Source organism: Pan paniscus, chromosome 4 (assembly GCF_029289425.2).
Source record: "Pan paniscus chromosome 4, NHGRI_mPanPan1-v2.0_pri, whole genome shotgun sequence".
Taxonomy (NCBI): domain Eukaryota; kingdom Metazoa; phylum Chordata; class Mammalia; order Primates; family Hominidae; genus Pan; species Pan paniscus.
This window is the reverse complement of record NC_073253.2, coordinates 52562047-52576949: the sequence shown is the minus strand read 5'-3', so window position 1 is coordinate 52576949 and position 14903 is coordinate 52562047. Positions and strand designations below refer to the sequence as shown.

General features: G+C 45.2%; 1 protein-coding gene across 1 annotated transcript in view; it reads left to right on the top strand.

Moving 5' to 3' along the window:
• The first annotated feature begins 1420 nt into the window (after positions 1–1420).
• The window catches only part of ZSWIM6 (zinc finger SWIM-type containing 6), a 211207-nt gene continuing 197724 nt past the window's right edge, over positions 1421–14903 (top strand). The window contains exon 1 of the mRNA XM_034960047.3: positions 1421–2091. Coding sequence (XP_034815938.2) covers positions 1440–2091 — 652 coding nt within the window. The 5' untranslated portion in view covers positions 1421–1439. The remainder of the gene's footprint in view (positions 2092–14903) is intronic.

The window sequence follows — 14903 nt, the reverse complement described above, 5'->3', positions numbered from 1 at the left end:
CGAGCTGCACTCTGCGCTCGCTCTCCCTGGTCCACCCCTACACCGCCCGGACCCGAGGGGACTGGCCCTGCGGGCGCCGCCAAGGCGACTCAGAGCGCGGCGCGCGTCCCGAGCGCCGCGCAGCCGGGCGCCGGGGTGGGAGCCGGGCCGCAGACCCAAGTGCGCCCGAAGCCGCCGTCCGCCGCCTGGCACACCGTCTGCCGCCTGCTGGGCGATGTGTGCGCGCGCCCGTGGGGCTTGCGCGCGCCCTGCGGCGTGTGTACTCACAAAGGTGTGTCTGCTAACCCCACAGCCCGGGCTGCGTTCCACCCCGAGCGGGAGAAACCCCGGCCTGGAGCGGGGCCTTGTCCGCGCGGCCGCGGGGGCGACAAGGGCGGCCGGAGCTCCTCGACTCCTAGCGGGCAGGTCGGTTTCCTGGCCCGAGGGGCTGAGGCAGCGAGGGCGGGACGGTGGCAGCCGGCTCCGGACGCGGGTCGCGCGGCTGCTGGGCACGTTCCGAGCGCTCTGCGTGTTTTCGGGCACAGCCCTGCAGCCGGGACAGAACGGACGCGGAGCTCGGGGATGGGCGCACTGCAGCCACGCGGGGTAGCAGAGCGGGCGCGCTCCTTCCACACCAGGTCTGCAAAAGTGAAGTGGAAAGCCGCCGCCGAACGCAGCCATCCTCCCCCTTCCCCGCCGCAGCTTCGGCGGGTGGTGGGGAGAGCTCCCCTGGACCGGCTGGAGGGGAAGCTGGCAGGCGCTCGGGTTTGGCCGCGCCTCCTCCGCCTTCCTCTCCACCCGCGTCCCCCGGGCTCCATGCCGCATTTCTTTGTTTTGAAAGCGCCTCCTCCGCCCAGAGGCTTTTCCCCCGAAGGGCAGGGGGACGGGGGGGTGGGGCATCGGCCCGTGGGCCCCGCCCTCCATTTAGCTCAGAACCCTCCCCTTCGCTCACCCCCTCTTCTCCCCTTTCCTCCCCCGCTGCGATCCACGAGGCGCATCCTCACTTCTCGGACTTCAAAGAGAAGCTGAGAACTGGAGGGGGAAGTGGGGTAGGCAGGGGGCGCAGAGACCCACCCACCTCAGGCCCGGCCCGGCGGCCCGCCCCCTCCCACGGGAACCCCGCCTGACCCCGCCCTCCCCCGCGTCACAGCAGCCTGACATTCTCACAACCCACCGGGCACCAAAACGGCCCGCCCCCGCCACCCCCGTGTCCGCCAAGCGCTCTATTTATGTTTCAGCCCAGCGATTTGCATAGGCCCCGCCCCCGGCCCTAGGTTCCCCCTATCGGAGCCCCGCCCCAGCCTCTGCGTCACAGCGGAGGCCCCACCTCTTGTGCCCATACAAGGAGCGGCGGGCCCTAGATGGCATCGTGGCGTCGCGACGGCGTGTGCGTGTCGCGCTTCCTAGTGCCGTTTATAGGGTCCCGGCACTTCCGCTGTCGGGTTAGAAGCGGCGCGGTCATGGCGGAGCGCGGACAGCAGCCTCCTCCCGCGAAACGGCTTTGCTGCCGGCCGGGCGGTGGCGGCGGCGGGGGCAGCAGCGGCGGCGGCGGCGCGGGTGGCGGCTACAGCTCTGCCTGTCGGCCGGGCCCGCGGGCGGGTGGCGCGGCGGCGGCGGCGGCGTGCGGGGGCGGCGCGGCGCTGGGGTTGCTGCCGCCGGGCAAGACCCAGAGCCCCGAGTCGCTGCTGGACATCGCGGCGCGCAGGGTGGCGGAGAAGTGGCCGTTCCAGCGCGTGGAGGAGCGCTTTGAGCGCATCCCGGAGCCGGTGCAGCGCCGCATAGTCTATTGGTCCTTCCCCCGCAGCGAGCGGGAGATCTGCATGTACTCGTCCTTCAACACCGGCGGCGGCGCCGCGGGCGGCCCCGGCGACGACAGCGGCGGCCCCGGCGGCGCGGGCGGCGGCGCGGGCGGCGGCGGCTCCTCGTCTTCCCTGGCCGCAACCTCGGCCGCCGCCGCCGCTGCCGCCGCCGCCGCCGCCGCCGCCGCGGGGGCCGGGGCCCCGTCGGTGGGGGCTGCCGGGGCGGCGGACGGCGGCGACGAGACGCGGCTGCCTTTCCGCCGGGGCATCGCGCTGTTGGAAAGCGGCTGCGTAGACAACGTCCTGCAAGTCGGTGAGTCACGGGGCAGCCGGGAGCCGTCTGTCCGTCCGTCAGTCCCTGGGTTGGGGGGGGGGTGCCCGCTTCTCTCCTGCGGACAGCCCCTAGTTCCGCGCGCGCCCGCACCCCTGCGGGTGTCCTCCCTGGCCCGGACGGTCCTCCTGAGCGGAGCGCCCATTTTCTCCCTCCCTTCCCTGCCCCCTGTCGCCCCGGACGGGCCAGCGCGAGTGGGAAATGAATCAGCAGGACGCGCCCCTCCGTGGGCTCCGCGCCCCCGGCCCGCGCTCCCCTCCCCGCCCTCCTCCGGGGAGCACATCCTGGAGGGCTGTTCGCCGGTTTCGGGGGTGGATGTGGACAAAGGCGCGGGCGGACGGCCGGCCTCCCGCGAGGGTGTGTGTGGCGGGGCTGTGCGGGGCGGGGGAGGGGGCGCGGGCCGCAGACAATGCCGGCCGCGGCCCGGCCGCTCGGCGCTCCCCCCCTCTCCCACTGCCTGTCGCTCGCTCCTTTTTCTTTCTGGCCCCCGCCCCACGCGATTTGAGGGGAGGGGAATACACTTAAAGCCGCTCGGCCGCCGCTCCTCCTAGGGCTCCGACGGGCGAGCGGCCGCGGCGCTCCCGGGTCGCTGTGGCGTCTGGCCCGGGCGAGCTCCACTGGCCGCCCGGGGTTTAAATGTCCTTTTCTTTGCGCCTCCTCAGTCTCCAAGCGGCGCAGAGGAGAGGTGGCGGCGGACCGGACTCCGTCTCCGGAGGGACATCTCGCCCGTAGGACGCTCACTAATTAAAGGGCGCGAGCCCGAGGAGGAGCTGCTAGCGCTTCCCTTTTCTCTGAAGCTGCCTCCAGACACCCCTGTGCGGGCCGCGGCGCAGCCCTTGTGTCCCGCCGCCCGAGTTTTGTTTGCGCTGTGTGGTCAGGTCGTGGTGCCCCGGGCGAGCCGCGGTCGGCAGTTGCGGATTTGCCGCTCGCAGCCAAAGGGGCGAGCGGGCTGCAGGAGCGCGAGGCAGAGGGCTCGGCGGCCGCTCCCGCGTCCCCGCGGCGCGGTAGCCCGGCACGACCCAGCACTTTGTTCTCATTTTCAGGTTTATTTGTGCCCCTTTCAGTTTTCTGTCATCCTCCGAAAAGGAGAAACCAAACAAAAGAGTCTCTTTATTTCTTTTCAGGGCTTGTAAAGTAGAATATATTTGACAAAGGCGAGAGAAGGACTTGTGATTTAGAGCTGCACAGCCTTCCTTTCTCTGACAGATCCTGAGAGTTTTCTCAAATACCTTAGTTTAAAAGTGTCTCCTGTTCCCCCTCCCCTAAAATGTTCTTTTTCCCCTGTCCAGATCTTTTTCAGCCATAGCGATGGGAATGTTTGAGCCAGACTGAAAAGAACAATGCTGTAGTGAAACTTCCCATTTTTTCCTCCTGATTGCAAATGGCATATTTTCTGACCCCCTCCCATGTTAGTGTACTTGAAATTGTAGCATGGTGAACCCGGCACCGAATGAATGGGGATAGATTTGGACGCATCTCTATCTCTTTGATTGTTAACTTAATCCTTTTTCTGTAGTCAGTTCCTTTTATCCTTCTTTTCTTTGGAAGTGGGGTGGGGGTCTGGATAGGGGCCCCAAGAAAGAATTAAGATTTGTTTTAATCCTGTCTGGTTAATTTGAATTCTAATGCCATCTGCAAACGTGATTTTCTGCATGGTCGTTTATTTCCAAAGGCAGCCCCCAGTGTTGCCTTTTCTATGTTGGGCACTCTTTCCTTCTGTCTAGAGGGGGTTTAGCTTTTGAGGCGGCTATTCATCTATCCTTTTTTCCTTAAAACAAATCTAATTAACATTCTTCCAAGTTATACCTTTTTTTGTTTGTTTGTTTGTTTCCTGCCGGTTAGCGATGGATGGAAGCACATCTGTGGCTTCTCAGTATAACAAACTAGAGTCTGCGAATTTTTATGGCTTGGCTGGCAATGTTGAGGGTTTTTTTTTTTTCCCCTCCCTCTCCCTGTGCTTGACTCCGCTTGCAAGCAATGAGGAATGACAGGAGAGCGCATAGGGAGGGTTTCGTGGCTGATTGCATTTAAGGCAGGAATTCACTGTGAAAATAAAGCCAAGGGGCGATAAATAAAAGAGGCAATCTTCTCTAGGAGACAGACACACAGCGTGGGCTTTGCCTGCTTTCATCAGTGGAAGAGGCCTGGGTGAGTAGTTGTAAAAGAAAATAGTAACTTTTTGAATAGTCCCCAAAGGGGAAGGAGGCCACTGAATGGAATTGGCAGTGGTTGACGTGAAGTGGTGTGATGTTTCTCGTGTAGTTTGAAGAGTTGACCACCACTTCAGAAACACATACGTGCTAAACAAGTGCTATACAAATTGTGGAAAATATTCTTTTTTCGCCTCTGAGGTCTGCCATTTGCCTTAACTTCGAAGTTGTATTACTTGTTGTGCCAGTCAGCTTTAGAGATGGAAGGCTGTTAAATGCCTGGCAGCTGGCACTGAGAGATAGAACACTTATGATCAGGGTTCCCCCCACCTCCCTTTATGGGGAACAGAGAGAGGGTGGCTAGATTAACCATTTAATTTAGCTTCAAGTAGTGGTTTGAATTGATATGCTAACTTGAAAGGCTTATTTTATAATTTTGATTTGAGGTAGAACGCTTTTGTTTCAGTTTCTTAAAATGGAAAAGAACAGAATACTTTGTTGATAGCACCATAAAGCAGTTTTCTGGTATTGCAAAATTACAAGTGTACAGAAAGTATTCATTGACTTTTGTAGAGATGACTAAATTATAGCTACAATAGGGAAAATCTAGTTGTTGGACTTTATTTTACATTTATGCTGTTGATAGTTTAAGGATTGAGGGGTTTGTTAGAAATTAAACCTGTTGGTAGTTGCTGTTTCTCAACTTCTATATTTTAAAGAGAAATTTAAGGGAAAAAATTAAACCTTTGTTATAGTAGTTGTAAGCAATATTTAATTGGCACAGAGCTTGCTCATCAGTTGATTATAGGAAAGTTTTAGAGAAAGAGTAGTTGGCTTATTTTTGTTAAGTAATTTATATTGCCGGGCACGGTGGCTCACACCTGTAATCCCCGAACTTTGGGAGGTTGAGGTGGGTGGATCGCTTGAGCTCAGAAGTTCTAGACCAGACTGGGCAACATGGTGAAACCCTGTCCCTACCAAAAATAGAAGAACTTAGCCAGGCATGGTGGTACGCATCTGTGGTCCCAGCTACTTGGGAGGCTGAGGTGGAAGGATCACTTGAGCCCAGGAGGCAGAGGTTGCGGTGAGCTAAGATCGTACCATTGCACTCCAGCCTGGGTGACGGAGTAAGACTCCATCTCAAAAAAGAAAAAAAAAAATTGATATTGATATTGGAAGGGAGCTGCCTCTATAGGTGCTGGTATATAAGTATTATCGACATCATTTAAGTAATGATTTAGAAGTTACATAAAAAAAAAATTTCCCCAAGTTATTGTCTGGCGAAGAGCTTCCCTGGTATGACCTGAAACTCAAACTTGGAAAAGATAGATAAATTTAATTGGATAAAAATCAAAAAGGGCCGGGCTCAGTGAGTCACGCTTGTAATCCCAGCACTTTGGGAGGCTGAGGTGGGTGGATCATTTGAGGTCAGGAGTTCGAGAGCAGCCTGGCCAACAGGGCAAATCTTCGTCTCTACCAAAAAATACAAAAATTAGGCATCGTGGCACATGCCTGTAATCTCAGCTACTTGGGAAGCTGAGGCAGAAGAATGGCTTGAACCCGGGAAGCGGAGGTTGCAGTGAACTGAGATCGCATCATTGCACACTCCAGCCTGCGCAACAGACTGAGACTCTGTCTCAAGAGGAAAAAAAAATCAAAAAGTTTCTGTAGGGCTGAAAACACTACAAATCAAATTTAGCAGTTAATTGGGCCAAATATTTACAGCACATTGCACCAAAGGTTGGTAGAAAACTTACAAAAATTGTCAAGAAGAGAGATGGATAACCCAATAGGAAAATGGGCAGCACATTTTAGAGAGGAAGACATGTAGATGGCCAGTAAACATACTCATCTTCATTCTTACATAAAGAGATGCAAATAGGCTGGGCGTGATGGCTCATGCCTGTAATCCCAGCACTTTGGGAGGCCAAAGTGGGTGGATCACCTGAGGTCAGGGGTTAGAGACCAGCCTGGCCAACAGGGCGAAACCTCATCTCTACTAAAAATACAAAAATTAGCCAGAGCGGTTGCGGGCGTCTGTAATCCCAGCCACTCGGGAGGCTGGGGCAGGAGAATCGTTTGAACTCGGGAAGCAGATGTTACAGTGAGCAGAGATTGCACCACTGCGCTTCAGCCTGGGTGACAGAGCGAGACTCCGTCCCCCCCCCCCCAAAAAAAAACAAAAACAAAAAAAACGAGATGCAAATAAAAATGAGATGCCATTTTCTTCTACCACATTGGTGAAGACTAAAAAGACAATACCCAGAATTGGTTGAAGAGATTTGGGAAAAAGGATTCTGCCTACGCTGCTGCTGCTTGACACCATCTTTTTCTGTCTAAGGAATTTATCCTATAGATAATACTGATATTAGTGTATAATGATATTCTGTATAGTGATGCTCATTGCAGTGTGGTTTGCAAGAGTAAAAAGCTGGAGTTAACCTAAATTTCTACAGAAGGGAAGTGCCTAAGAAATACTCAGTGGAATACTATGCAACTATGAAAAGATGAATTAGATTTATATATACTGACAAGGAAAGATGACCAGAATATTTTAAAACAAGTTAAAAACTTCATATAGTATGCTGCAATTTGTATTTAAAACAGAAATACTTGCATATAGATGCATAAAAACATCTGTAAGGCTACACAAGCAATCTTGGAAGTATGGGTATTTTTCGAGAAAAGCAGTTAAGTGAATGGTCAAGGTTTTTGGGGGGGACTTTAACTTTTTACTTTATACCTATTTTATGGTTGGGTTTTTCTTAAAACTAGAGGCATATATTTTTGTAATAAAGAAACTTACAAAAATTATCCTTGAGTTTTTAATTTATATTATTTGTTTTGGTGTGTTCGCATATGTGTGTGTGTGTGTGCTTGAGTGTGTGTGAAGGTCCTTTCTGAAGGAAGGAGATACATTTTAAAAGGAATGGCCTTTTAAATGGCCTATTTTTCTATTTACTTATGGGAGAAAAGAATATCACCCAGCATTCCACTTAACATTCTGGTAAACACATTCTTACACTCTTTTCAGATTCATAACTTAAAGTTTTGTGTGTTTTTTTTTTTGTGGGGGTGGCAAAGCAGTAAAAGAACATTATTAGAATTAAGATGGGTGCAAATTTCAGTCAGATAATTTATTGGTTTTGGAATATTTTGATTTTTCTTTACAGACTAGAGATCACTAAATAAAGACGATTCTGAATGCACATTGAAAATTGGATGCTTGTTTATTGATAGTATATTTCATTGAATGCTTTTTCAAGGTTAATATAGAATAATTTTATGTCAGATCCTACCCTTTTTCTGCCTTTTGATTAATAAATACACAATACATTTTGAAACCAGTTGCATAGGTATTTTTTATTGTTCTTTTGTGTGAGTTGAGATGTTTGATTTATGTAAGTGATTTTTGAAAGTATTTCAGTATTTGATAGGTCCTTAGTGTTGTTCTGAAGGAAGTTAAATTTTCAGTTTTAGGAATACTTGGAATTTGTTATCATACTTAGTTCTCTGAAGGATAATATTGCTCCATTGAGAAAATCTAAAATGTTCAAGAGACAGTGACAATAATGGAAGGTGAAAATGGCGGATTTGGGTTAAGCAAACATTTTCATTCTTTTTAAAGTCTTTAATTTCTTGCAACTCAGTTGTGTTACAAGTACACCCTTGGATTGAAAAGGCTATCCTCATTATTTTTTTTCCACTTTGCATTGAGTTTCATCTGTTTTGCGGTTGTGAGACTGATGCCTGCCTTTTTAGAAACATCAGGATGCCCTTGGAACATGTCCTTTAATAGAATTATTGCAATTAATTGAACAGTTTAAGTCATTATTGTTGTAAGTATGTCCTCACTGATTTTTAAGATTTTTATCCTGGGCCTCTTTTTTTTCCACAATGGATAATCAATTGCTGTCTCAATTCTAACCCTATGAATGTTTCATATGGAAAGATACGGACCAGCATCTCTTTCTGCTTACACTCATATTCACAGTTTAGTTAAGAATGTGTGATTTCAGCTAGTAATGTGTTCAGTAATAGGCAGTGTAGGAATGACATGTTTTGTTTTATAACAGTTGTCCCTTTGAAAAATCACATGAGACCAGCCTGGGCAACATGTTGAAACCCTATCTCTACTAAAATGCAAAAATTAGCCGGGCGTAGTGGTACACCGCTGTAATCCCAGCTCAGGAGGCTGAGGTGGGAGAATCGCTTGAACCTGGGAAGTGGAGGCTGCAGGCTGCAGTGAGCCGAGATTGTACCACTGTACTCCAGCCTGGGTGACAGAGCGAGAACCTGTCTCAAAAAAAAAATCACATGACTGAATCTGTACTATTTCCACATGCTTTATATTTTTTTGTGTTAGACTGTAAATTTTCTTCACTGAGGCAAAATAAATTTGGTACCTTTATTTTAAGAAGCTTACTTACATATACATATGATAAAACAAACTCAGTGTTAGAAATTTTTATGGGGCAATCATTAAACTCAAACTGTTGTTGACTTAAACTGTTATATTTAAGAGCACAAATATCCTAAAAATGAAAGATTATAGGTAACTATAAATATCTTAGAAACAAAGCGGGTTATAGGCAGGTCTTTTTAAAAAGGTAGTAAACAGTATGAAACCCACAAAACCGTTTTTAGCTACCTTTCAAATTACTGTGGTATAATTTTTAAAATAGTGCTTTGTCACAACAAAAAGGCTAATTTAGTTTTTGTGATTTATTAATTTTTTAACACGTAAATATTTGGGGATTACTTTAAATTCAAAACCACGAACTGTTTCCCTCTTTAAGTGCATGTGCTTTGAAAAAATCAGTATCAAATGATAATTTGGAGAAAAGTGTTACTGAGTCTTGTCTTGTGAAGAGACGTTTTGTTTGTCAATCCTACCCAGATCTCAAAAGTAAAGTGTGTCTGTTAGATAAAAACCTGGCTGTCTTTTCAGTTTTTGCTTTCAGTGCCCTGTGTTCCTCTAAGAATATGCTTTGTACTTGCTTTTCAGTTCTTTAAAAATAGGACACTTCCTTATTTTTTTTCATCTAGAAAAGATCCCTAAAGCAAGCTTCAGAGACAATACGGTGCAAAATTCCTTGTAATTTTGAACTTTCAGCTGATAGAAAGATTGACTTTCAGCTGATAGTAAACTGTTGCTTGAGTATGCTAAATGTTTTATGTCTGCGGAATTCGCTTAACTAATTTTGTGTCAGCTAATGTATGTGTGTATATATGTCTACAAATATATATATATGTGATGATGTCCACAGGTGAACAGAAAAGGAGACAAATTAACCCAGGTATAATTTGAATGTTGTAACCACATGCATATTTCAGTGACCCCTCTGTACAGATCCACAGTTCATTTCTTCTTAAAATATGCTGAAAGAGGAAAGGTATTTTTGTAAATAAAATACTCTTGCATTATAGTTGTTATCTACTAGTGGAGCTATGGAGATTTTAGAGATAAAAAGATAACTTCAATTTCAGTTTTTCCCATTTTCCTGGTAAGAAAACTGAGGCCCAAACATGTTGAGTAAATTGTTTAGAGTGGCATAGGAAATGGCAAAGCCGTGTTGCTTATTTTTCCTACTGTTTGGGCCGTGTCTTAGTTTGGTAGTCTCTGAAATCAAAACAAGCATATTCTTGAATGTAACTTGAACTCTTTGGAGAGGTTATTTGGCTAACATTTATTGAATGTTAATAAATGTATTCCTAGATAGCATTTTAGTTTCAGGCTAAATTCTAATGGCTGCAGTGCAGTAGTGGTTCTAGCATGCTCAGTTCATGCTAGTGTAAAACATTTGTGGATATTTGGAAATCGTAGTAATGTTTGAGATTAAAGTTCAGAAAAAGGATTGTTAACTACAAAACTGTATTACAGCTGTGTGATTATACAGCAAGTCCTTGAATAACATTGTGTCACTATGTCATTGATGAGAAAATAAAAAAGTCAATTCTGGCCAGGGCCATTATCTTGGGTGGAGTTTGCATGGTTGGCCTATGTCTTCGTGGGTTTTCTTTGGGTACTCTGGTTTCCTCCTACATCCCAAAGATGTGCACTTTAAGGCAAATTGTCCCATCTAAATGGCCCCAGTCTGAATGAGTGTGGGTGTGTGTGAGTGTGCCCTACAATGGGGGTGGCATCCCATCCAGGGTGGGTTCCTGCCTTTCTCCCTGAGCTGCTGGGACAGGCTCTGGCCACCTGCTACCTTGAACTGGAATAAATGGGTGAAGAATTACCTTGTTTTTATTAATCGTCATAAAATGTATGTACATCTCACATTCATTTCAGTGTTTAATATTAGAAGTGTTGTGGTCTTTATTTAGAAGTTTGGTGATGTTTTTGTGACCAGAAATATGCCATAGGAAATTACTGTTTATGTCAATTAGCCTATGATAAATTGACTGTAATCAAAATGACATATTACAAAACCATTTTCCGAGAACCTATTGATGGCATTAAGTGGAGGACTTGCTGTTACATGAATGTATATGTATACCCATATAATAAAGAATTTGCTGAAAGTTTGAAGTGCTGATACAGAACAACAGAAGTTTGCTCTCAACTTAGTGTATGTATGAAAACTTCTCCAGTATTGTTTGTATTTGACCAGGTTTTTAAAATATAATTTATTGTTTTTGTCAACGTGCCTCCTCCTCCTTCACCGGTAAATAGTATACACATAATCCTTCGGGATGTACCTATACATATATGTACTTCTTTCACATAAATGATGTGATCTCCAAACTGTAGTACTCTCTGTAACCTTTTTTTTTTTTTTTTTTTTTTTTGAGATGGGGTCTCCCTTTGTTGCCCAGGCTGGAGTGCAGTGGTGCAATCTCAGCTTACTGCAGCCTCTGCCTCCTGGGTTCAAGTGATTCTCTTGCCTCAGCCTCCTGAGTAGCTGGGATTACAGACATGCGCCATGACGCCTGGCTAACTTTTGTATTTTTAGTAGGGTTGGGGTTTCACCATGTTGGCCAGGCTAGTCTTGCACTCCTGACCTCAAGTGATCCACCCACCTCGGCCTCCTAAAATGCTAGGATTCAGATGTGAGTCACCACACCCGGCCTTTAAAGCCTTTTGTATGACTTGGGGCAGTTCTTCACTGAACCAGCTGGATGTGATTTATGGTGAGACTCTTTAACACTTCTACAACATTTACTAATAGTAAGAGTAATAACAACTAACATTTCATAGCACTTAACCAGGTGCCAAATACTGCCCTGGAATATAATCAGAAGAAGTGAGTAAGACCTTGTGAGAGTGTATTCCACTTCCCTCATTTCCTTTATGTATTTCTTAACAGCCATATGAGTTAGGGACCATTATTGTTTCCGTTTTACAGATGAGGAAACCGAAACACAGGGAAAAAAGTAGAAATAACTTTTATTGCTGTTAAAAACAGAGCCAGACACATGCAGCCTCTTTGGTTGGTGCTCAAGCAATACTGTCCATGATGCATCATCATTACCTATTCCAGAAGGTTTAGCTTTACAGTGTGTTGCTACTTTCTAGAGTGACTTTCACAGTGGCCTGGATTTTAAATTGTGATCAAAGGCATCATTTTAAAATGTTATTTTTTTCCAATTGAGAGGATTTATTTAAAAATCATAAGGATATTTACACATATTAGGATTTAAAAAAATTTTGGTTGTCTTAAAATGGACATACTATAATATTGATCATCTTAACCATTTTTGTGTGTGTGGTTCAGCAGTGTTAAGTACGTTTACATTGTTACGCAAATAACCTCCAGAACTCTAAAATTTTACTTGAAAAACTACTACATTAAAAAAAATGTCTTTTAGGAATGAATTTCAGCTTTGGAGGATGGTTGTGTTGGGTGATTTTGATCATCTTCCATGAGATGTTAAGTTTTGAAAGAGAAATTAACTTGCAGGTTAGATCTAATCGTATATATGCAGCAAAGTTAGGTTTTCAAAGTATATTTGAGAAATTAAATATCTCATTTTAAGGTCCTTTTAAAATGTTACAATTATATTATTTCTTGTTGCTGGTAAAGAGATTTGACATTCTTTGAAAGATAGAGTTTTCTCTGTGCAATTCCTGAACGCTGATGTTAATTGGAAGGATGCAGTAGAACCTGTCAGTACATTTAAACTCTTACTAACTGAATAAGCTGATCAGATACATTGGAAGCTCATTTAGTGAATTAATGTGCTTAAAACTCAGGTGACTGGTTCCCTATTCCTGCCTTACTTGAGAGTCTGTTTACTTAAAGTATTTTTCATTGTTAGTTGGTATCAGATCTCTAATGTTGGAAGATTTTATAGAGAAAATATACATGAGAAGATACCATGTAGAATAAGTCCACAAAAGCAAGTTTTAAATTCTCTTACGTAATTACAATCAGTACAGATTAGAATTTTGTATACGCCAGGTTGTATGTGATAAATGTTTGCTGACAGTTACTAGCATTTTTATGACTATAGTACTGTGTAGGGATTCTGTAATTTAGGTATAAGGGGCATACCTGGAGTCTTTTCTGGTGTGGCTGTTGGTCTTTGTTGGTAGAGGCCTGGTCATGCTGAACCTTTACTCCTGCTGCTACCTTTTCTATTAACTCATTTCTACAAAGAATATTGTCGTGATTTTTATAATAAGTACTTGTCATAAAATAAGATTCTAAAACCCAAATATCATGTTTGTAATCTAGTTGTTTTATGTGAGCAAACTTTTAAATATGTAATATGTTAGCCCTGTTCCTTTATGACTTTGTTTTTTAGTGTTCTGCAAGTTTCCTTATCCTTAGCACTTTGGACTTTTTTTTTTTTTTGGTGAGACAGAGTGTCTCTCTTGTCACCCAGGCTGGAGTGCAGTGGTGCAATCTTGGCTCACTGCAGTCTCCAATCTCCACTTCCTGGGCTAAAGTGATTCTTTTGCCTCAGCCTCCTGAGAAGCTGGGATTACAGGCACGTGCCACCACGCCTGGCTAATTTTTTGTATTTTTAGTAGAGACGGGGTTTCACCATGTTGGCCAGGCTGGTCTGGAACTCTTGCCCTCAGGTGATCCATCCGCCTTGGCCTCCCAGAGTGTTGGGATTACAGGTGTGAGCCACTGTGCCTGGCCAGGATTTTGTATTCTTGATGCCATTTTTACAGTTCTTCTTCCCTTCTTCCTCCAAATATCACTTGTGTAATTTTTGTCTGATAATACCTTCAGCCCAGTGAACTAGCCAGTCTTTTCACGATTGTGGTTTATACTTTTCTCTAGACAGTGGTGAAGCTGATGAGTGAAATGACCAATGGCTGCTTTGTGATGATGGCAGGGTAGAATCAAGTGAGATTTGAGGGCAGCAAGTGCGGAAGACTGTGAACCCAACTTGCCTCACAGCTCCAGTTTGTTCTTTCTTTCTTTCCTTTCATCCCTCATTTTCTTTCTTCTCTTTCTCTGTCCTTTCCTTTCTTGGGGATGGGGTGAAGGAAGGGAGGAGAAAGGAGTATGTGGTAGAAAAGAAGACAAATCAGAAGAGATAAGTAATACCTACTGAGAGTATATTCCATTTCCCTCATTCCCTCCAGTTGTCCCCCTCTTCCTCCAATCACCCTTTAGGGAAATAAAGTTGAGGTCAGAAGGACCTATGTGTTACAGCTGCTGCTTAGCTGCTATTTTTAGCATGGCCCTACATCAGGCTGGCACCAGGCCACGACAGCACAGGGTCAGCACGTTGTGGGACTGCTGGTAAATATCAAAAACTTAACTTTCAGATATCAAACAAAACTAAATTTCAGACATGTTCTGTGCTGTGGTACTCTATTTGCTTTTATTTTTTCTGAAATAGGATGTACATGTTTTTAGAAGTGATTGATCTTTAATAGTAGCCATACATAAATCTTGGAACATGTAATGTATAGTTTATTTTAGGTAGGAGAAAGATTTAAGAATTGTCTTGTCAGGTCAGACGTGTAATCCAGCTCAATACTTTTCATTTTGCGGTGCCACCAAGAGGTGTGAAATTTGCCTGATTTATTTACTATGCCTCGGGGGTTCTTAAAATTGCTGTAGCTGTTGAAGTTGTGGAGTCTGAATTAGTTTATATAATTATAGGTGCCATCAGACATTAAAAAGAAACACATACTGTTTTTCCTACAGTTATCCCTGTTCTCTTGGCTAACTCATTTGTGTGTGTTTAGATTTGGTTAATACTCTAGTAATATATTTTAAACTTACTGTTCATTTTTGTAGGGAGCAGCTATGTTTTAGTTGAAATATTAGTATCTGGGTCTAGATTCTATACACCCTAGAGCCAGTGTTATGTAGATTGTGTTTGCAAATTGAGTTTAAAGTTTTTGGATGCATATATGAATTTAAGAATGTGGCTATCTGTAAATATGTTGTATTTGTTCTTGAGTAATTTTGGAAATAAAAATGTCACAAGGTGAATTTGTATCTTTGGAAGGGACTTTAGTAAGAATAGTAATTGTATTCTTTCTATAAAGGCACATAGAAAAGCTGAGGGCATGTTGGGGATGATTTGTGTTGTACCATGAGCTACACTGAATACAAATGGAAACGCTGATGATTATTTGCTTATCCAGTGAGTAGTGGTGTAATGTTCTTAAATCCATCAGATGGCAGGATAACGTTTAGTAGTACAATGATCTGACACCCTTCT